This window comes from Leucoraja erinacea, chromosome 17 (genome assembly GCF_028641065.1).
Source record: "Leucoraja erinacea ecotype New England chromosome 17, Leri_hhj_1, whole genome shotgun sequence".
NCBI lineage: Eukaryota > Metazoa > Chordata > Chondrichthyes > Rajiformes > Rajidae > Leucoraja > Leucoraja erinaceus.
The window spans coordinates 2,786,912-2,810,061 of record NC_073393.1 but is presented as its reverse complement, the minus strand read 5'-3'; the positions used below and the strand labels follow the sequence as shown (position 1 = coordinate 2,810,061).

General features: G+C 42.1%; 1 protein-coding gene across 1 annotated transcript in view; it reads left to right on the top strand.

Moving 5' to 3' along the window:
• itfg1 (integrin alpha FG-GAP repeat containing 1) overlaps positions 1-23,150 on the top strand; it is a 115,079-nt gene that overhangs the window by 73,325 nt on the left and 18,604 nt on the right. Inside the window, exons 13-14 of the mRNA XM_055648384.1 lie at positions 1,577-1,620; positions 21,809-21,887. Of these exons, the coding sequence (XP_055504359.1) occupies positions 1,577-1,620; positions 21,809-21,887 (123 nt within the window). The remainder of the gene's footprint in view (positions 1-1,576; positions 1,621-21,808; positions 21,888-23,150) is intronic.

Here is a 23,150-nt window from a genome sequence, read left to right as displayed (position 1 = left end):
CAGTTGAATACTCGGTATATCAAATTTCTGGTTAGTTATCACCACTTACGTTAATGCTTATATTAATATTATTTATTTCATAATATCCTTTGACTCTGGTTTGTTTCTTATCAATGCAGTAACTACTCTTTTAAAGCAAATTGCCACCAAATTAGATTTGTTCCTATATAAAGCTTATTTTTAATTTGAAGAGTTAATTCTGCTAGCTTGTAGGTTTCATAATTTCCTGACAATACCCATCAAATTTACTCTATTGGTATCGCAAGTTTGATCTTTCTTGAATTCTTAATTGCTAGGCAAAGCCTACAGCAGAGAGAGATCTGAGCTATGATTATCTTGCCAGTTTCGGTTGCCCAATCAATATGCAGATTGAAATCTCCCATGCAAAATTGCTGATCAGAATCTTAATCCCATCTTAAAAGCATGTAAATTGAGCAGTAATTAACCTCCGAGATTTTTAAAAGCAACGCTGTATATTTGAATGTACTTTTGCAGCATTTATGAAGGTATTTTCTTCATTAATTGGATAGTGTCCTGCAATGCAGTTTTATTGTTCAAAATACATTTGTTTGGCAAAATATCAGTTTAATGTTCCAAAAATGTGACCATTCCTGATGAATATATGTATACATGTGAATGTGCACTTTTAAAATCTGTGTCATATATTACTGTGACAGTATTGTGGGTGGTCGATAGAAAGGATCTAAATTGAAGCCAATCAAATGAATATTGTCTGTTTAAGAAGCAAATTGCTTTTGAAGCCTAATGTGCGGTAATAGATAAGGGGGAATTCTTAAAAGCAACATAACTGATAGCATGCTAGAGAATTGACTCAACCTTGCATTTACAAATTTTAACTCATTAGAGTTAATGGAACAAAATAGGCTTCTTTTATACAATCGTTGGTAATTTTCATTAATTATCTGGATAATTGAGTTTGAGATTTAAGGAATATTTTGGCATTATTGGAACCTATTGCTTTTAAAACACAGAAACTATTATTTCAGTTATTATATCCATATACATCTGCATACAAAGCCTTATTGATGTTAATGTCAGTTTACATCAGCCATTTCCATTGTAAACTAATGGAATATATAATGAAACCCTTGCAGAATGTATCATGTCATGATTTCACGTAACTGCCAGTAGTTCAATTAGAGCATGATTTTGGATTCCAAATTCTTCCATCTGCATTGCAGAGGAACTTCCACTTTCAGTTAGCGACTTACCAATTCACTTTGTTTCATTATTTTTTTAAAAATTTGATTTCTGAACTAAAAGTATAGATCAAATGGCTTAGAAGGTAGACACAAAATGCTGGAGTGACTCAGCGGGACAAGCAGCATCTCTGGAGAGTAGGAATGGGTGACGTTTCAGGTCGAGACCCTTCTTCAGACTTCTGTGCTTATGTGCATCTTAGTCATCCTCTATCCAGACATAACTGGAATACATCCTTTTGTTTCATTTCCCACGTACAGAATCTTACTTGGTCACAATTTATTTCTTAAAGTTTTTTTATCAACGTCAGCTTTAAATTCTATTTTTAACACCAATTGTTTCATTTTGTCATTAGTTCTCAGTGGATTGTGTTCCAGTGATTGCCCCCGCAAAGTAACAGTAAGTAATGTTACCGTGTTTAAATAATGTTCATTTCAATGTAGTTGCAAACTTTAAAAGCTGGTATTGAATGGGAATGGTTTTTGAAAATTGTTTAACATAACATTACTAAGCATCTCGCTTTTGAAGCATGCATTACCAAGAAATGGGATTCCACTTTACATTATATGAAATTACAATGTAAAAGTTATATTAGAACATTTCAAATCTCAAATTATTAATGTTCTGGTCGCAATATATGGTCAGATTGTGCTATGTATGTTAAATTGACAGATGGTATGAACAGTTAGTGGGTAAAGCTAGTTGAAATTAACCCAATACTAAAATGGCCAACTACGCCAAATATTTTTGTATGTTAACATTTTCAATTCCATTTGAATAATGTTAACATTATAAATTGAATAGGTTTGATTGTTTATCTCAAATCTGATTTTTTTTGTTCATTCCAATTATCTAGGTTTAATGTATTTGGGTGTGGGGAGAGAATCTAATGTGGATCTGTCCTTGTCAAAATAATGGAATCACAATAACGAGTTGGTTTCAGAAATGTGAACCATTTCTAATTGGTGTTTGGATTGACTGCTTTGTTCTGTTTGTCTTCATATGAAAGTTGACTTTCCCAATCTATCTCTCATCTGTAAGGGATATGAATGTGAGGGGTCAGACTTTCAGATACCATTCTGCCCTTTTCCCTTGGATTGCAAGGATGATGAAACATTATTACGGCTGTATTGTGGTGAATGTGACCATAAAAATGTTTGACTGACTTTATCATCCTAGAAATTGTCCGTGTTTTACAAAACATAAACTTGACTAACGATAAAGGAATACTTGCATCTTTTTTAGCAGTCTACATACATTGAAAATATCAATACAGCAGGTTGTTTTTACATAGTTCTGAAGGAATTTGAGACTGACACAGTCAGATTATTTGCATTACTAGGTGCTTTGTGTCTTTCAAATTATTATACATACATGTGTGTAGATTTACCTATTTGAAATTTAATCCTAATTGAATTTCAAACTTAATTAGGTAGCGCTGCTGCCTCATAGCGCTGGTGACCCAGGATCGATCCTGGGGTGCAGTCTATATGGAGTATGCACATTATCCCTGTGACTGCGTGGGTTTCCTCTGGGTTCTCTGGTTTGCTCCCACATCCCAAAGATGTGGGGGTTTGTACGTTAATTGGTCTCTGTAAATTGCTCCAAGTGTCTATGCAGTGGATGAAAAGGTGGAATAACGTACAGGGTTGCTGTGCCCATTTCCACCCTGTCGCTCTAAACAAAACTAAAACTAAACTAATTAACCTGAAAGCAATTGTATTCGGAAAGAAAGAATATGGGGTTGGACAGACTAGATGCAGGAAGATTGTTCCCGATGTTGGGGAAGTCCAGAACAGGGGGTCACAGTTTAAGGATAAGGGGGAAATCTTTTAGGACCGAGATGAGAAAAGCATTTTTCACACAGAGAGTGGTGAATCTCTGGAACTCTCTGCCACAGAAGGTAGTTGAGGCACAGTTCATTGGCTATATTTAAGAGGGAGTTAGATGTGGCCCTTGTGGCTAAAGGTATCAGGGGGTATGGAGAGAAGGCAGGTACAGGATACTGAGTTGGATGATCAGCCGTGATCATATTGAATGGCGGTGCAGGCTCGAAGGGCCGAATGGCCTACTCCTGCACCTATTTTCTATGTTTCTAAAGAAGCAATTAATTAAATATGATAGCTGAATGCATTCAATGATCTGCTTGAAGTTGTTTACATCAAACCATTGAATATAAAGGATACCAGGCAACAATTGTGGTGAAATATTATACTAATTCTGTGTTGTTAAACTGAAAATAAATCTTTGGTTATAAAAAATATTTATGAATGAGGAGAGTAAATTGTAAACCGTAAGCTTCTGGGCATACCGTTCATGTGGAGAAATGTCATTGGCAAGATTATATGATAAATGTCTCAAAATTCAATGGACCAATATTCTGAAGATTCTACAAGGAGGGAAATATGGACAGCAAACACTCATTTTGTGCTGTAATGTCCTGTATTCCAGATCAGGACATGGACGTACAGAGTTTAATAGAAAATATGATGAAATTAGATCATTAAAGAAACAGGGTAAAGATTTACTATCACATTCAAATAGGTGTTATTGGTTCAATTGGTCATTGCATTTAGAATGAATCCTAAAAATGACTTAGCATCCCGTTAAACCCTGTGTAGGAAATTCCTTATTCACCCATCCAAGGTATCTAAAATTAAAAAAGTGACAATGACCATTACAGAGCAGCTTGCTGCACATCGACCAAAAGTCTGAAGAAGGGCTCTGTCCAAAACATCATCTGTCCATTCTTTCCACAGATGCTGCCTGACCCGCTGCATTCCTCCACAACTTTGTGGTATGCTTGTGATTTCCATCGAGGCGGTGATTAGATTTTTGTTTGTGACTTTGCTCTTCCATTGACACCTTCGTTGTATCATTGGACGTATTCCCATGGTGAACTACTCGGTTTGAACGGTGATCTGAACCCGTCTTGTGACCGACAGTGGGTCTCGTGGGCTGTGTTTGCAAAGATGAAATTGGCAAAACAGGCAATGGAGGCTTCCCGATATGTGGGAAGAGTGAGGGTTGCCACTGCCAAAGCCAGTCCCATAAGAGCTGACTTCAGTGTTCCAGTAATTAAATTAATTTTCATCCTTACTTGTAAATTCAAGATCCAACTCCTATTTTGTGTTCTTGAATAAATAGTTATGCCATTTATTTATAAAGAAAATATTGCACATCAGATTTGCTCTCTGTGGGTAAACAGATCTCTTTTTGAGCTGAACTGACTGCAGATATGTACTGATTTAGCATTTAGTTTAATTCCTGTAATAATCTTTCAGTTGAAGTGCATCATAAAAAATGTAGGTGTTCAGTCTATGAAAATGTTATAAATAACAAAGTTAAATTAGGATTACTACGATGTCTAAAATCTTTGAAAGATTTGTGTTCTAGAAACATAGAAACATAGAAAATAGGTGCAGGAGGAGGCCATTCGGCCCTTCGCGCCAGCACCGCCATTCATTGTGATCATGGCTGATCGCCCCAAAATAATAACCCGTGCCTGCCTTCTCCCCACATCCCTTGATTCCACTAGCCCCTAGAGCTCTATCTAACTCTCTCTTAAATCCATCCAGTGATTTGGCCTCCACTGCCCTCTGTGGCAGAGAATTCCACAAATTCACAACTCTCTGGGTGAAAACAATTTTTCTCACCTCAGCCTCAAATGACCTCCACTTTATTCTAAGACTGTGTGGCCCCTGGTTCTGGACTCGCCTAACATTGGGAACATTTTTCCTGCATCTAGCTTGTCCAGTCCTTTTATAAATTTTATATGTTTCTATAAGATTTCCCCTCATCCTTCTAAACTCCAGTGAATACAAGCCTAGTCTTTTCAATCTTTCTTCATATGACAGTCCCGCCATCCCAGGGATCAATCTCATGAACCTACCTCAATTACAAGGATGTCCTTCCTCAAATTAAGAGACCAAAACTGTATATAATACTCCAGATGTGGTCTTACCAGAGCCCTATACCACTGCAGAAGAACCTCTTTACTCCTATACTGAAATTCTCTTGTTATGAAGGCCAACATTCCGTTAGCTTTCTTCACTGCCTGCTGTACCTGCACGCCAACTTTCAGTGACTGGTGTACAAGGACACCCAGGTCTCGCTGCACCTCCCCCTTACCTAACCTAACCCCATTGAGATAATAATCTGCCACCTTGTTTTGCCGCCAAAGTGGATAACCTCACATTTATCTATATTATACTGCATCTGCCACACATCTGCCCACTCACTCAACCTGTCCAGGTCACCCTGCAACCTTCTAACATCCTCTAAACAGTTCACACTGCCACCCAGCTTTGTGTCATCTGCAAACTGGCTAGTGTTGCTCCTCATTCCCTCTTCCAAATCATTAATATATATGGTAAACAGTTGGGGCCCCAACACCGAGCCTTGCGGCACTCCATTCGCCATTGCCTGCCATTCTGAAAAGGACCCGCTCACTCCTACTCTTTGCTTCCTGTCTGCCAACCAATTTTCTATCCATGTCAACACCCTACCCCCAATACCATGTGCTCTAATTTTAGTCACCAGTCTTCCATGCGGGACCTTATCAAAGGCTTTCTGAAAGTCTAGATACACTACATCCACTGGCTCCCCTTCATCCATTTTACTTGTTACATCTTCAAATAAATCCAGAAGATTAGTCAAGCATGATTTCCCTTTCACAAATCCATATTGACTTGGACTAATCCTTTTACTGCTATCCAAATGCCCCATTATTACCTCTTTAATAATTGACTCCAGCATCTTTCCCACCACCGAAGTCAGGCTAACTGGTCTGTAATTCCCTGTTTTCTCTCTCGCTCCTTTCTTGAAAAGTGGGATAACATTAGCTATCCTCCAATCCACAGGAACTGATCCTGAATCTATTGAACATTGGAAAATGATCACCAACGCGTCCACTATTTCTGGAGCCACCTCCCTGAGAACTCTGGGATGCAGACCATCCGGCCCAGGGGATTTATCATCCTTCAGTCCCATTGGCTTACAAAATACTATTTCTCACCTAATGAACATTTATTTCAGTTCCTCTACCCCCTTAGATCCTCTGTCCTCAAGTACAGATCCTCTGTCCTCAAGTACATCTGGGAGATTGTTTGTGTCTTCCTTAATGAAGACAGATCCGAAGTACCTGTTCAACTCTTCTACCATTTCCTTGTTACCCATCATCATTTTGCCCCTGTCTGCCTACAAGGGACCCACAATTGACTTTGCTACTCTTGTCTCTTGCCTTATCTACCTTGGCTTTTTCATGGATTAATGTTTTCAACAACTGGCAATGAGGGTTTGAATACCCTATGTTAGCATTTGAATTTGTCAACCATGTGACATGCATTCAGCTTAACCGTCTCTTGGCTTGACAACATGTGGTACTTTTTAGTTGTAGGGAAATTGATGTTCTGATCAGCTTGTTTCCAACTGAGAATACCTTCTGTCAGTGAAGTCTCTGCTCATGTGTCAACGCAGCAGGGAAATCTGTAACTGTTTTCTTTATGGGAAGAATAAAGCAACTTGTGATATGTTTCACAAAAGGCAAAATAAAATGGAAAAGTTGGTTGTGAAATAAATATGTATTCAACATGATAGAATATTTGCATGCTGATAAGAAACAGAAATGCTTCAGCAGAACCAGCAGAATCAGTCGGTAATGATTCAGTCAGTCAGTATCGAAGTTGGGAGGTGATGTTGCAGTTGTATAAGATGTTGGTGAGGCCGCATTTAGAGTATTGTGTTCAGTTCTGGGCACCATGTTATCGGAAAGATGTTGTCAGTCTGGAAAGGGTACAGAGAAGATTTAAGAGGATGTGGCCAGGACTAGAGAGTCTAAGCTAAAGGAAGAGGTTGAATAGGCTAAGGCACTATTCCTTGGGGCACAGGAGGATGCGGGGTGATATTATAGAGGTTCATAAAATCATGAGAGGAATAGATGGGATAGATGCACAGAGTCTCTTACCCAGAGTAACTGAATATAGGACCAAAGGACATAAAGTGAAGGGGAAAAGATTTAATAGGAATCTGAGGGGTAACTTTTTCAGTCAAAGGGTGATGGGTGTATGAAACAAGTTGCCAGAGGAGATAGTTGAGGCAGGGACTATCCCAAAATTTAACAAACAGTTAGACAAGTACATGGATAGGACAGGTTTGGAGGGATATGGACTAACGTGGGCAGGTGGGGGACATGTTGGGCCGAAGGGCCTGTTTCCACACTGTGTCACTCTATGACCAACCAGTTCTTTTCATTTACTGGTTGAGGTTCCAGCTAGTCAAGAATGCAGTGGAGGAACCATCGTGTTACAGAAAGCAAGCCATTAGTTTAAAAAATTCAAAGATCACTTCAGTAATGTCAGCATGGATTTGTAAAAGAAATCAAAGTTTAAAAAAAACCCTCATAAATGTTTTAACATCAATGAATTGTTAAGTAACATTGCTGGCATAATAATGTTTAGGCAATGTGATTTCTTGCACCAGTTTTGAAACAAATGATCTAAAAACAGTTTCACACTTTGTTTTGATATGTCATGTTACAGAAATCAATTTTATTTCTCAATTTACAAACCTTTAGTCCATTTGATTTTTTTTTGGTTGATGTGTAGCAGGCTGATCTTTAATTGGATTGGATTGGGTTCAATTTATTGTCATTGTCTCAATTAAGAGACAACGAAATGCCATTTTCCTCACAGTCATACAAATTTAAAAAAAAAGAACAAAACACAGAAGTCCACGACGCAAGATCCCCACAGCGGCACCAAAGTTCCCCACTGTGAGGGAAGGAGCCAAAGTCCAGTCGGCCTCCTCGCTGATCTTCCCAGATGTTCACTCGTGGTCGGGGCCTCCCAAGTACCCCGCAGTCGCCGCTACGGGCGGCTCGATGTTCAGGCCCTCCCGCCGGGATGATGCAACCCCGATGTCGAACAGGAGAACATCCTCAGCGGCCCGGACCTGTAAATCGACCACCTCCCACCGGAGTCCGTGGCTCCCGAAGTCCACAGGCCGAGCTGGGCGGAGATTCACGCTGGCGACCCCCGACAAAGGGTCCCAGGACTCCGCGATGTTGGTCAGCACCGCCCGCGTTGGGAGCTCCGCGAACCACAGCTCTGCGATGTCGATGCAGCAGGCCCAACACTCCGGAGCTCCAAACGGCGATCCCAGGTGAGGCATCGCCCGCTCCGCGATGTATCCAGCGCTGCGCCGCCACTACTGGTCCTCTGGTCGGTCCCGGCCTGAAAGGCCGCACCAATCCAGTAGGTAGGCCGTGCGTGGGGTGGAGGGGTGGGGGGGGCGAGGATGCGACTCGAATAATAGTTGCATCCTCTCCAGAAAGCAACTGAAGGACGGTTTCCCCCTTACCGTACCCTCTTCCCTTCTTTCCCCCCACATTAAAAAAAAAAAAAAAAAAAAACATACTTGAAACATATAAAAAAATAAAAAAGATACAGGACTGAAGGCGGAGGCAGCCAGTAACAGCACCACCGGCTGTCTGTAAAGCACATCATTGGCAGTATTTTTGTTTCAAATATCTTGGATGAATAAGGAATTTTATATTCAATATTTCATGCGATGCTGAGTAATGAGGGGCAGTGAATGGTGTAGACAAGAGAGGGAAGCTGGATGATGACAAATGCATTCACGTTTAAGTATCAAGTCATTCATTCTGGACACAACAAAGATCATTCAAAATATTATCTAAAAGATGATAAATCATGTTCGAATAGTGAAACCCCCAAATAGAGTGGATGTGGAGAGGATGTTTCCACTAGTGGGGAGCGTCTAGGACCAGAGGCCATAGCCTCTGAGATGAGGAAGAATTTCTTTAGTCAGAGGGTGGTGAATCTGTGGAACTCATTGCTGCTGTGGAGGCCAAGTCATTGGGCATTGTTCAGGCGCAGATTGATAGATTCATGATTAGTAAGGGTGTCAGGGTTTGTGGGGTTGAGGGGGAAAGATGGGTTAACCATGATTGAATAACAGAGTGGACTTGATGGGCTCTTATAACAAGAATTTATGATAAACTGGAAATTGTGGAGTGGGGATGAAATTATGAATCCAAGTATATAAACGATAAGAAGTGGTATACAGATTTTAAAAAAAGGATTAACCTATAAAAGACTAATATATACATATTGGTATTTCTTTCAAGGGGCTGGAATGTTATGAGATATGTATAGAGACTAGTTTGGAATACTCCATTCGGTTTTGAGCACGGCAAAGGAAGAAAGGAGAAGATGGCCATAGGTTCAACAGTTTAATTGGTATAAAAAGGTTTCATCGGCTACATTTGTCCTCTCCTACATATAAAATTGAGGAGTTTTAAAACAAAATAAAATAATGTTTTTGGTCATATATGAAAAAGCCTTAGAGGGTACTGATAGCACTGCATAACGTCAAACTAAGAGATTACCATTCAGAAACAAAATAACAAAATGCTTTTTTTTATAAAGAATAATGGAAATCTAAAACTTTTCTTAAGGCACCTGAAAACTATCCCCTCGACGTAATACTAACTGCTATAATGTTGTGGTCTGGTCGTCATAATGAGCCATTCTGCGTGTTGAATTGATTCCCCAATTGAGAATCAAATTAGGAAACATCTTTATTAGAGGGTATTAGTTACAGGAAGACTCTGGAGAGAAGGAATGGGTGACGTTTCGGGTCGAGACCCTTCTTCAGTCACCCATTCCTTCTCTCCAGAGATGCTGCCTGTCACGCTGAGTTATTCCAGCATTTTGAGTCTATCTTCGATTGAAACCAGCATCTGCAGTTCTTTCTTACACAGCTGCAGGAAGAGGTTGGGCAGACTTGGATGGTTTTCTCTGCTGTGTCAGACGAGGGAGGTCTGATAGAAGTTTATACAATTATTATGTGGCTAGATGGGGTATAAAGTCAGAACCTATTTCCCAAGAAGGATAATTAAAATACTAAAGGAATTTACTTTAAGATGAAAGGGGCAAAGTTTAAAGGATATGTTTAAAGGCAATTTTGTTTAGACAGTGAGTGGTGAGTGCCTGGAATTTGCTAACAGTGTGGTGATGGAGGCAGATACTGGCATTCAAGAGACTTTAGGAAAGGCACATGGATATGCAAGGAATAGAGGGATCTGGATTATGTGCAGTCAGATAAGTATTGATCTTGATATCATGTTTAAGAAGGAACTGCAGATGCTGGAAAAATTGAAGGTAGACAAAAATGCTGGAGAAACTCAGCGGGTGAGGCAAAATCTATGGAGTGAAGGAATAGGTGACGTTTCGGGTCGAGACCCATCTTCAGAAGAAGGATCTTGATATCATGTTCGGCACAAACATTGTGGGTCGAAGGGCCTGTGCTGCATAGTTCTCTGCTCAGATTAAAAGTATTAGAATTTGCAGATAATAAAACTTAATCTTTTATAAAATGTCACGTAATAACCAGTCAGTGGAAATAATGCAGCGGAAATGCTGCCCTGTTGTCTTTCTTTCACTCCAGTCCTAGTTGTTATCTGGTATAACCGTGGCCTCAGGGAGTCGAGCAGCTCTATGATGGGAATTTCCATTGATGTAGTAATTATGCAAGATGAAGAATTCCCATCTGCAGTGTGCAACAGCTACACAGGATAGGAGTGGGAGCTGGAGCTACAGTGCAGGAGAGAATTATCACTGGGTCAGTGAACATGAGAAATGAGATCAAGTCAAGTCAAGTCACTTTTATTTCTATAGCACATTTAAAAAACAACTCTCGTTGGCCAAAGTGCTTTACATTGGTGGAGGTACTAATGTTATACAGGTGCACAACCTTTTATCCGAAAGCCTTGGGACCAGACACTTGTCGGATTTCGGACATTTTCGGATTTCCGAATGGAAGATTTTTAGCGTAGATTAGGTAGGTAGCGCGGGCGGCCTGAACAGTCTGGAGCGACTGCCTCCTCCCCGGAGACCGGGGAATCATTGTAAAGCATTGCATAAATGTTAGTCAGTTAGTTTGGAGGGATTTTATGTGGTGGTGGTGGGGTGGGTGGGTGAAGGGGGAAACTTTAATTCTTAGTCCCCTACCTGGTCGGCGACTCCCAACCTCGCGGAGCTGGGGGCTTCGTCCGGCCGCGGGCGGCGCCGGTTGGAGCTCCGACCCCGGCAACTCTACCCCTGGCTGCGCGGCTCCAAACCCAGCAACGCTCCGCGAACGTTGGGTCGGCGGCCACAGCGCTCCGGAGCTTGCCGCACGGCGACCCGGTAAGGCATTGCCCGCTCCCCGCTGGTATTCCAGCGCTGCGACGCCGCTGACTCCCGACATTCGCGGAGCTGGGGCGTCCGGCCGCGGGCCGCGCTGGATTTGGAGCGCCTCGCAGCCAGGGGTAGAGTTGCCGGGGTCGGAGCTACAACCGGCGCCGCCCGCTGCCCCACTGGCCACAGCGCTGCGGAGCTTACTGCACGGCGACCCGGTAAGGCATTGACCACTCCCCGCCTCTCCGACCAGGTAGGGGACTAAGAATTAAAGTTTACCCCTTCAACCCCCTTCACATAAAATCCCTCCAAACTAACTGACTAACATTTAAGCAATGATTTACAGATGTTTAAGCGTCTCCCGGTCTCCGGGGAGGAGACAGCCGCTACAGTAGTACAGACCTGGGTTGACCGTGGGTCGTTTCGGGTCAAGTTTGGCGCCAAACGCGAGCTTTGGTGCGCAGACGACATCTGGAAAAAATGGCCGGTTTTCGGAGTTTTTCGGTTTCCGGAACACCGGATAAAAGGTTGTGCACCTGTACAACATTGGGGGAAAAAAGATGGGGTAAAAAAGCCCACATGAACGAGAAGAACTGAGCTAGTATGATATGGACAGGGAGGAACAGAATGGTTGTGTAAATTGGAAAATGCAACAGGGAATTAATGAACAACTGTTATGTACAGCTATCAGATTGAATAGCAAATAGTGACAGTGCATGCCCTTGGTAACTGGCAATTCTCTGAAGTTAAATTATAGAAGACATTTTCCATTTTCCTTTATCTCTGCTCGTAGCTTGCTATTGGCATAGATTTTGCGATAAGGGGGCAAGAAAAGTGATGATTGCAAAATGTTCATTTACAGTTGCAACGTCTCAACAAACGAAGCATCTGGTGCCCACGTGCAGCAAGACCTAGATAACAGCCAAACATTGGCTGATAAGTCATGAGCAATATTCGTGCCACAGAAGTGCCTTGCTGTGGTCTCCATAATAAAGACTCCAACCACCCTCCCTTGACGTTCATTGGCGCTCCCATTGTCAAGTTCCCCAGCTCCTACGTTCTGATGGTCACCTAGAAACTCGTCTGCCACAGTCCCATAAATATTGTGGCGTTAAGTGCAAGGACGAGGCTGGGTTCCCTGCAGCGAGCGATTTATCCCCTGGCACTCCAAGATCTGAGTTCCAATGACTCAAACTCAACACCACCGAGGAAAAAGCAGCCTACAGCCCATCCACCATCATGAACAAACATACTCTCTAAGAGACAAGGCCTTTAATAGTCAAGGCATAAAGTATATGGACATAATGCAGGAAAATGGTATTTGTGTAGATGACCAAAAGTTGGCATGGATGTGATGGGCCGAAGGGACTGTTTCACACTTTAACTCTATAATCTACACCAAGGGCCTTTATACATTGTCATTTTTAGGAGATACTTGTTAAATTTTCGGAGTGTTGATCTTTATTGTTCAAGTTCAAGTTACATTTATTGTCACATGCACAAATTGGTACCGTGAGATTTGAGTTACCATACAGCCATACAAATAAAAATAACACAATACACAATAGAGTTTAACATGAACATCCCCACACAGCGGAATCAACGTTTCCCACTGTGAGGGAAGGCAATAAAGTTCAGTCATCTTCCTGTTTGTTCACCCGTGGTCAGGGCCTTGAACCCTCCGCAGTTGCCGCTGCGGACGCTCGATGTTCAGGCCCTCTCCCCGGGATGATCGGAGCTCCAGCATCAGAACGGATCTGAACACTCTCAGCGGCTTGGAGTTTCCGAATCGGCCGCTTCCTTCCGGAGACCGCGGCTTCCGAAGTCCACAGGCTGAGCTGGGCGGAGCTCCAATGCTGGCGACCTCCGGCAAGGGGTCCCAGGCCTCCACGATGTCAAAGTCAGCGTCGCCCGCAGCTAGAAGCTCCACAGGCCACAACTCCATGATGTTAATCGGCAGGCCCAACACTCTGGAGCTCCAACTGTGCGATCCCCGGCAAGGCATCGTCCCGCTCCGCGATGGTAATTCAGTGCTATGTCGCTGCTGAAGCTCTGGCCGGTCTCCGGTAGGAATGGCCGCGCCAATCTAGTTGGTAGGCCGCGGGGGGGGGGGAGTGAAGATTCGACTCGGAGAAAAGACGCATCTCCATCCAGGTAAGTGACTGGGAAACAGTTTCACCCTATTTCCCACCCCCCACATAAAAAAGACCAAGAAACCTTTAAAACATACTTTTAGACACACCAAAAATAACAAGAAGTTTGAAAAGGACGGGCAGCTGCTGGTGAGGCTGCCACTACGATGGTGCCACCCGTTGAAGCTGGGCAGACGTTATAAAGAAATGAATTTCAAAACTTTTTGGAAGAACTAGGAAACATGTAAAGAAAGGAATAGATGATTGGTCATGTCTGGCTCCAGAAATATAATCCTGGCCATGGGAGATGACTGAAATAACAGCATATTGGAAGGAAAAACACGTATTATTCAGTCTCTACCTGAAGTGCAATTTCAAACCCAGCTAGACTTTATAGTGAAAGTGGTCCGTCATTTTATAACCAGAAAATTGTGTCTAGTTCAAGTAAAGATCTTGAAATAGAATAAAATGATTATTTCGTTGATACTTTTTTTCAGAAAATTGAGAGAAAGATGAGAAAGGACATTTTTCTGGGTCTGCACTTAAGCTGCACAAGATTCCCTGAGCAAACGCTGTAAAATCAGGCAGAGCAGTGTGTAAAATAGGTAAAGAAGCCCATCATTTTAATCTTTTTTAATCTTTATTTATCTAACTGGCACAACTTCATCAAGGTTCCTTCACAGATGCATATTTCATCTTTCCCAAACTGTACGTATTCACTGTGCCAGCCGATTTCAAGGGTGTGATCAAATTTTTCCTATAACATCATGTTAAATCACAGTGCAGCAGATTTTTCGTATCTCCTTATGATATGGAAGAGGCCATTTGACCCATTGAATCTGTCACCTTGTACGTTTGCAGTTCAATTTATAATTTTAATGCAGAAATACCATATAATCTTCGCTAAGTTCACCTGGACCTACCTGATCCCATTGCTTTCATTCCCATTCCCACATTGACCTTTCAGTCCTAGGCTTCCTCCATTCTCAGTGAGGCCAAACGCAAATTGGAGGAACAGCATCTCATATTTTGCTTACAACCCAGTAGTATAAATATTGATTTCTCTAACCCCTGCATTCCCTCTCTCTCCATCCCTCCCCCACCCATCATACCAGCTTCAAAGTGAGTCTTGTTCAATCTCATTGTATGTACTTGTTCACGCCTAACAAACAGCTAACAATGCCTATTTTCTTTATCATCATTACTTTTTACATATCTTTCTCTCATTTGTTCTTTCTCTCTCTACATCACAGTCTATATCTCTTGCTTGCCTTTCCCCTGACTCTCAATCTGAAGAAGGGTCTCGACCCAAAACATCACCTACTACTTTTCTCCAGAGATGCTATCTGACCCGCTGAGTTACTCCAGCTTTTTGTGTCTGCTACGGTTTAAATCAGCATTTACAGTTCCTTCCTACATATAATCCTACAATATTATTTCAACCAGTTGATATTAAGAAAAAGTAAACTTGGACAAATAAAGCTTGTCCCGCTAAATTTCAATAGAAACAATCGACTTAGACTGAACTAATCTCTAACCTAAACTGCGTCACATTTCCATGGTATGAAAACTTCTGTACATTTTATTGATCTGCTTTTTTTAAACTCTTGTACCATGTGGACGTAGAGTTCGGCTGGTTCGGACTGATTTGGTTGGCAGAAATTCTTAATTGTGGCTTGGTGTTCAATTACTCATTTATTATCTATACTATTACTAAAACTCTAATCTTGTCCTCTTCCGGTTTGCGTTATTTTTAAATTTGAGCAAAAACAGTACCCTATATCGCTAGGATTTTGTTCGCCACCTTACTGCTCCAAGCGCAGCAAGTTTTGTTCCAATCGGTGGAATATTACCAAAGTTATGAAGATTTAAAAAATCATGAGATCAGCAGATTGGTCTTCTCGCCTGTCGGTCACCATGAAGGTAACGCCCATTCCGGCACTCGCTGTCAATCACCGGGGCGAGGAGAATAAATCCCCGGAGGCGGGGCTGAGTCCGTGAGCCGCACTGATTGAGTCCACAAGAGTGGAGTCGGGGAAGCTGCTGAGTGGAACCAGGAGGTGCTGTGTGGTGCCGCGGCCAGTGGCCGCTGAGTGGAGTCCCTCCCCCCCCCACACACACACACCCCTACCACACACCAACCCCCCCCCCCTTCCCCACTATTCCCTTCCTCCTGATACACACACCCCCCCCCTTTACCCCTCCCCGTTTCCCCAGCCCCACACACCCCCCACCCTCGGCCCCCCCCCCACCACTCCCTTCCCCCCATACCCCCTCCCCCATACCCCCCCTCCCCCCACACCCCCCATCCCCCCCCCACACCCCCCCCCCCCCCCCCCCCCCCCCCCCCCCCGCACCCCACACCCCCCCCCTCCCACACACACACACTCTGCCCCCACCCACACAGCACCGCCCCCTCTCCCACACCATGGTGGAATATTGCACTGGGGAATGGGTTGTGCCCTTGTGACTGTCTAGTTTTGAACAAAAATGCTATGAGACACTGCAAAGCATTTGGTTGTTGTTTACTGTTAGGCATGACTTTAAATACATGAGACTGCACCCCTTTTTCAAAAGCAGGTTGCATTTCTTCTGATGTTATGTTGCCTGAAGAGCTGGATCTGCCTTGTGAACCAGATATCTTCACAATCCCAATGAACAAAGTTGATGTTAATGTAAATGAAGTGAAAAACTGCTGGTTCTGGAAGTCTGAGGAAAAAGACTCTCAATGGGCCTGGCCACATTTTTAGAAAAACAAACTGTTTCTCTTTTATTTTAATTTAATGAAAGTTTTGAGTTTGTGCGTTCACTCTTAATCGCGTTGTGTAAAATATGGCAAGCACAGTTGATGATGTTTCTCTTTAAACATTAGCTTTTATTGTACTGGCAAGGTTTATTTACTACTTCATGTCTGACCTTGAGATTTTCCCCAGTAGAATTTTATGGTGGTCTCATTGCAACTGCTTCACTGCCTGTTGTACTGCCTCTTTTTTGCAAAGATGCAAGCACGTATATTACAGTTCATGTCATGTTATTGGCTGCGGTACATCAATCTACTTTTAAAGTTTTTAATGGTACAAATATACGAACCTGAGCATGTTCATCTCATTGACAGGATCAAACTACGTGTACAGTTTACATGAATCAGCTCCTTAAAATGTGCTGATTCACCAAAACGTCTGTATTTCCACTTTATCGTGACACGCCATCATACAAATAGCATGGCCTCTTAGACAAACATACCAATTAGGAGCTGGGGCCAGACCACTTGGCCCCTCAGAGATGGATACAAAATGCTAGAGTTACTCAGTGGGCCAGGCAGCATCACTGGAGAAAAGGGATGGGTGACATTTCAGGTCGGAACCGTTCTTCAGACTGAAAGTAGGAGATGAGATGGAGAGCTGGAGGCAAGAAAAGGCCAGTGCCATTTGGGGCAAGTTTGTGGTTGATCTGATAGTGTTCTTAAACTCTGCATTCCCATCTACATATGACAATCTTTCACCAGCAAATGTTTATCTACTTCTCCCTTAAAAAATACTGAGATTTCTATTGCACTTGTGCAGGCTGTCACTCTCAAAGGCCGTCTCCAAAAAAATCTTTAGCGTCTATTGTTAGCGAATGATGGGCTCCCACAAGGCTTAGTGAGAATTCAAATCTTTTCATGTGCCTAGTTTAAATTCTTGGCCAGCTGAGTGTTTTTCTTTCCCTTTTATACAAAGCTAAGTGGGGCATAAACACCAAAATGCTTTGCCAACCAAGATTTTCTCTTGCTCCCAGAGTCTGAATCTTTCAGGATCCAAACTTCTAGCAAAATCCCAGAAAATCATAAGATGCCAGTCCTTCATTAAGTGCTGAGTGTGCACACCACAGATGATAAGGACAGAGAACAGTACAGTACAGCAATGGGCTCTTTGGTCCACAATGTTTGTGCCAAACATAAGTCAAGTTAAACAGATCTCCTCTGCCTGTACATGATCCATATACCTCTATTCTATGCACTGCTATGTGCCTATCTAAATGTCTCATAAATGGTACTATCGTATCTGCCTCCGCTATCACGACTGGCAATGCGTTCCAGCTCCCCCCACACTACTCTCTGTGTGTAAAAAAAAAAAAAAAAACTTGTCCCGCACATCTCTATTAAACTTCCCCCTCGCACCTTACAGCCATGTGCTCCAGTGTTGAACATTTCCACCCTCGGTGGGTGGGGTGGGGGGGGGGGGGGTTGGTCCCCTAATTTGAGGAAGGACATTCCTGCTATTGAGGGAGTGCAGCGTTAGGTTTACAAGGTTAATTCCCGGGATGGCGGGACTGTCATATGCTGAGAGAATGGAGCAACTGGGCTTGTACACTCTAGAGTTTAGAAGGATGAGAGGGTATCTTATTGAAATATATAAGATTCTTAAGAGTTTGGACACGTTGGAGGCAGGAAACATGTTCCCGATGTTGGGGGAGTCCAGAACCAGGGGCCACAGTTTAAGAATAAGGGATAAGCCATTTAAAACGGAGACGAGGAAACACTTTTTCTCACAGAGAGTTGTGAGTCTGTGGAATTCTCTGCCTCAGAGGGTGGTGGAGGCAGGTTCTCTGGATGCTTTCAAGAGAGAGCTGGATAGGGCTCTTAAAGATAGCGGAGTCAGGGGATATGGGGAGAAGGCAGGAACGGGGTACTGATTGTGGTGTCTATCTGTCTACACCATGCCTCTTGTAATTTTATATACTTCTATCAAGTCTTCCCTCAACCTTCGACATTCCAGAGAAAACAATCCCAAGTCTATCCAACCCTGTAGCTGAAACGCTCCAATTCGGGCAGCATTCTGGTAAACCTTCTCTGCACCCTCTCCAAATCCTATAATGGACTGACCAGACAGTCCTGTGGTGGTTTCCAGCAAGAGTGACTGGCCCTTTACTGGGGATGACTGCACCATTGTTGTTATGTCCCTTTTGATTGTATTAATGGGCATGTAGGATGATAGCACGTCACGTTCAAGAGAACGGTGACAGCGTGGTGGATGTAAGGACACAATGGAAATGTTGTTACTGCACCATACTTGGGCAGCCAAGTGATTTGTAGTTTGATCTCTAGTCATCAAACGGCTATAAATCCCCACGTGTCAGACAGCCAGCTGAAGCACTTGCTCTTCAATCACAATAAATTTGGAAATGAAGAAATTTTGCCAAATCAGCCCATTTTAAGGGGCTAATTTATGTAAACTGTATATGTAGTTTAATCCTGTCAATCTTAATTTCTTTGAAAGATGAACATGCTCAGATTTTTATTTGTATCTATAAATAATAAACTACGGAGCAGTGTGATCTCAGTACAGGAAGGAAATGATAGAGAACATACAGAGGAGATTTATGCAAATGTTGCCGAAGGTGAAGAATTACGGTTCTGAAGAAAGATTAGCTTGGCCAATTTCCTGGAAAAGCTAAATGTGATTAAGGTCAACATGAAAGGGAAACGATGGATTTATTAAGATTTTTTTGAAAATGGAACTAGCTGGGCAAATAAATGAAAGTTATACCTTGTCTTCATGTATTTTGAATTTCAATATACCTTCAACAAGACTGTTCCATATACTAACTAGTCATGGAGTTCAAGATAACGGACAGAAAACATGAGAGGGCATAATTAGGGAGGTGCCACAAATGCCTATTCATAACCTGCAGCTGTTTGAAGTCTAGTTCATGGCATAGAGAGGATAGTTGCAACCCATGTCACTTTTCTTATACAAGGGCAAGATGGCTTTGAACAGGTGAAATGAGAGAAGGCAACACGATGGCGCAGCAGTAAAGTTCTACAGCGCCAGAGACCCAGGTTTGATCCTGACTACGGGTGGTGTCTGTACAGAGTTTGTACATTCTCCCCGTGACTGCATGGGTTTCTTCTGGGTGCTCTCGTTTCCTCCCACATTCCAAAGACGTCTAGGTTTGCATGTTAATTGGCTTCTGCAAATCGTCCCTAGTGTGTGGGGTAGAACAGATGAACGGGTGATCGCTAGTTGGCGCAGACTTAATAATCCGAACGGCCTGTTTCCACGCTGTATCTCTAAAACTAAATTTTGGATGAAGGAGATTGTTTCCCTAGGCTGGAGATATGGGGATCAGGTCAAAAAGTGGTGTTGAGGTAGTTGAAGACAGAGCAGCTGGAAGGGATATTTAGCCCACTCCTGCCCCTACATCACCTGTGACCCAAAAAAAGTATTTTGCACTGTCGTGATCTGATTGCTGAATCTCCTTGATTTCTGAATCCCCTTGGCCTGATTGCTGAATCCCCGGAACATTCTTGTAGTTGTTTTTTCTGTTTATTTTTCTCCAGTACTTCAATTATTTATTAAATATGGAAACCATGACTGTTCACTATGTGGCAGATAAGAAGATTAGCAAATAAGAAAAAAAGTATTAAATCCCTATAGAAACACTTTTGGACTACACAGTTGCGTTTCCCATATTAATAAAATTGAAGTTGGGAATATTTCACTGAATATTACTTATCTATTTGCCTATTTGCAAAGCTTCTGTGCCACATATAGCCCTCCACGGGGATAAGGAGCCTCCAGCCAAATTAAACCACCTTACACTTTGTTTACAGTCCAACAGAGTCATTTATCTCTTTGTATGAAATGTTATTTACAGTTTATGCGCCCACTTGTCAGTTTTTCTAATGCCTTCCTCTTTTTTTAATGTAATCCTCTTCATTATCAACTTCAAAACCAATCTGCTGTCCCCCCACACCCCACCCCACCACCATCCCTCTCCAATGTTGGTATTATTTCTAAATTTCAACAACAAAACATTTGAATTCTGAGTGCATCAAACAGTACAGTACAGGAGCAAGCCCATCGGCCCACAATGTCTGTGCCGAACATGATGCCACAACCATCTGTTATGTGCCTGCACATAATCTATATCCCTCCATTCCCTACACGTGCCTATCAAAAAGTCTCTTAAATGCCACTATCGTATCTGCTTCAACCACCACCACCGCAATGCGTTGCGTTCCAGGCACTCACCACCCTCTATGTTTAAAAAAAAAACTTGCCCCGCACATCTCCATTAATCCCTCCCCCTCTCACCTTTATGTACATAGTTAACGCAGTGAGTATTGTTGATGTCTGTGAGAAGCATCTTGCAGTTGCAGACATTTCCCCTGCTTGGTAGATTCTGCTTTTGTAAAAATAGTATAGATCGGATTCTTGGAATCACTGAATTATATATTTCAAGACTTTGATGTAATGAACTTAAATGTATATTCACTCGGACACAACTTGGTGATCTTTGTTCCCAGTAAAAAAATTCGAGCCCATGTTGACTTGATAGTGCCACATGATAAGCTAACTTAAGCTGATTTCAATTTAAGATCAATTAAACATTGATTGCTTTACCTAACTGCTTTGCACATAAGCCAGGACCAAGCTGAGGCTGGGAGTTTCCAACACAGCTGGAATACAAAACATGCAACGTGAATAAGTTACCAAGCATTCAGCTGATACTATCTTCATCTTAGATGGCAGGCTGCCCAAGCTAGTCTCCATGGAAGAGTTACTGCATGATAGCAAAAGATTGGAAGGTTATCAGTACCTGCAGCTTCTCTCCGAATGGGGTGGGCAATTCATTCTATCATTTAGTTTAACATTAATTTAACCTTCTATCTGTGTTTGAGTTTCAACTGAGTTGAAATTCTTGGACTTCAATAGATAATGATGAAATTAATTTGAAAAAATCAAGTAATGAATGCTAGATACACAAAAAAGCTGGAGAAACTCAGCGGGTGCAGCAGCATCTATGGAGCGAAGGAAATAGGCAACGTTTCGGGCCGAAACCGAATGCTATTGTTTGGGAGATTCAGTATAGTAGATTAGAGTTCAGAATATAAATTAATTTTAACATTTAGTGAAATTATTAGGGGAACAGAATAAAGATATTGGTTTTATTTTTCATTACAGTAAAGATATTTAGTTGAGTAATTTCAAGATTCTGTAGCATTTAAGAAAAAAAATCTTAGGGCTAAAATTGAAAAGGTGGCTTGTAATAAACTGCAATAGGAAAATGAAGACCATTGTAGCTCTTCAAAGAAAATTAGGAAAATATTTGAAGCTGCATAGATAGGAGTATTTTACAGACAATTAAACAATTAATTACTTCAGTTGAAGGTCAAAAAGACTTAATAAACTACTGAGAGGCAGTTTGTTTACTTATTTTGTTGTGCTCCGTTAATGTTATGTTTTCTAATCTTCTCTCTTTCTGTAGCCATTTGGTGTGAACCAGCCTGGACCTTACATCATGTACACAACAGCAGATGCTAATGGATATCTGAAGAATGCATCAGGTAGGCATTGATTCAAAGAGCACTTGAAGCTCAGGTCCGGTGCAACTTGAATTATGAGTACACTTTGAAGCGAATTTCGTGACAATTTGTGGGGGAGAAAGAAAATAAATGAGTAAAGGTGAATTAAACTAACATGTCTGGCAATAACTCAAGAAAAGAAATGTAGATATAGCAACATAGTGATGGTGTTTTATGGAGTGATCTTATCAAGGTCTTCTGTAATAATGAGAGGAATAGATAGGGGGAATGCACAATAGTGTATTTTATCCAGGGTAGGGGAAATCAAAAACAGGAGGTCAGATATTTAAGGTGAGTTAATACAAACCTGAGGGGTGATTTTTTTCCACTCAGTGTGGTGGGTATATTGAACAAGCAGTCAGAGGTGATAGGTGAGGCAGATAGTATCACAGCATTTGAAAAACACTTGGGCAGGTGCTCGGATTGGAAAGATTCAGAGAGGTATGGGCCAAATACGGGCAAATGGGACCAGCTTAAACGGGACACCTTTGTCGGACAAGTTGGGCTGAAGGGCCTGTTTTTGTGTTATATCATTCTTGCTCTATAACATCCATTAGGCCTAACGACATCCTGACTGTACAATATCAGAACTTGCTGCTACTCTACCCAACCTGTTCCAGAACTCTGGTGAAACTACTGAAAAATATGAAAATGGCGCCTGTGTTTCCTACCATCCAAAGATGGGCCAGCTCAATCCAACTCATTCCTGTCCCCTCAGTCTATCATCACAAGAGAAATGGTGATGGTGTTTTTTTACCTTGCGATAATGTTCAGTTTTATTTCTGGTAGGACCACCAAGCTCATGCATGAGCACAAGATCTAGATCCTTGAATTGAGATGGGACTGATTGTAAAGACAGTGTTTCACCAAGTGTGACAGCAAAAAGCCTTAGGAAACTGGTCAGTAGGAATCAAGGGGGAAATAAATGAGTATTGAAGTTATACATGGTATGAGTAAAGGAAGAAAAAAAACTGCAGATGCTGGGACCTTGAGGAAAACACAGTGCAGTGGATCAGGCAGCATTTGCGGAGGGAATGGACAGGTTGGGACCCTCCTCCACTCTGAAGAAAGATCCTGTGCTGAAACGTCTCTGATCATTCCTTCTACAAATGCTGCCTGGCCTGTTAAGTTCCTCCAGCACCTGTGTTTTGCCCATGGTCTGAAGTTACATGGTTGTGGTTATTAAAGTTCAATCACATCACCTCTGAGATAATTCTGCTAGAATTCTTGGGATCTTTCTGAATT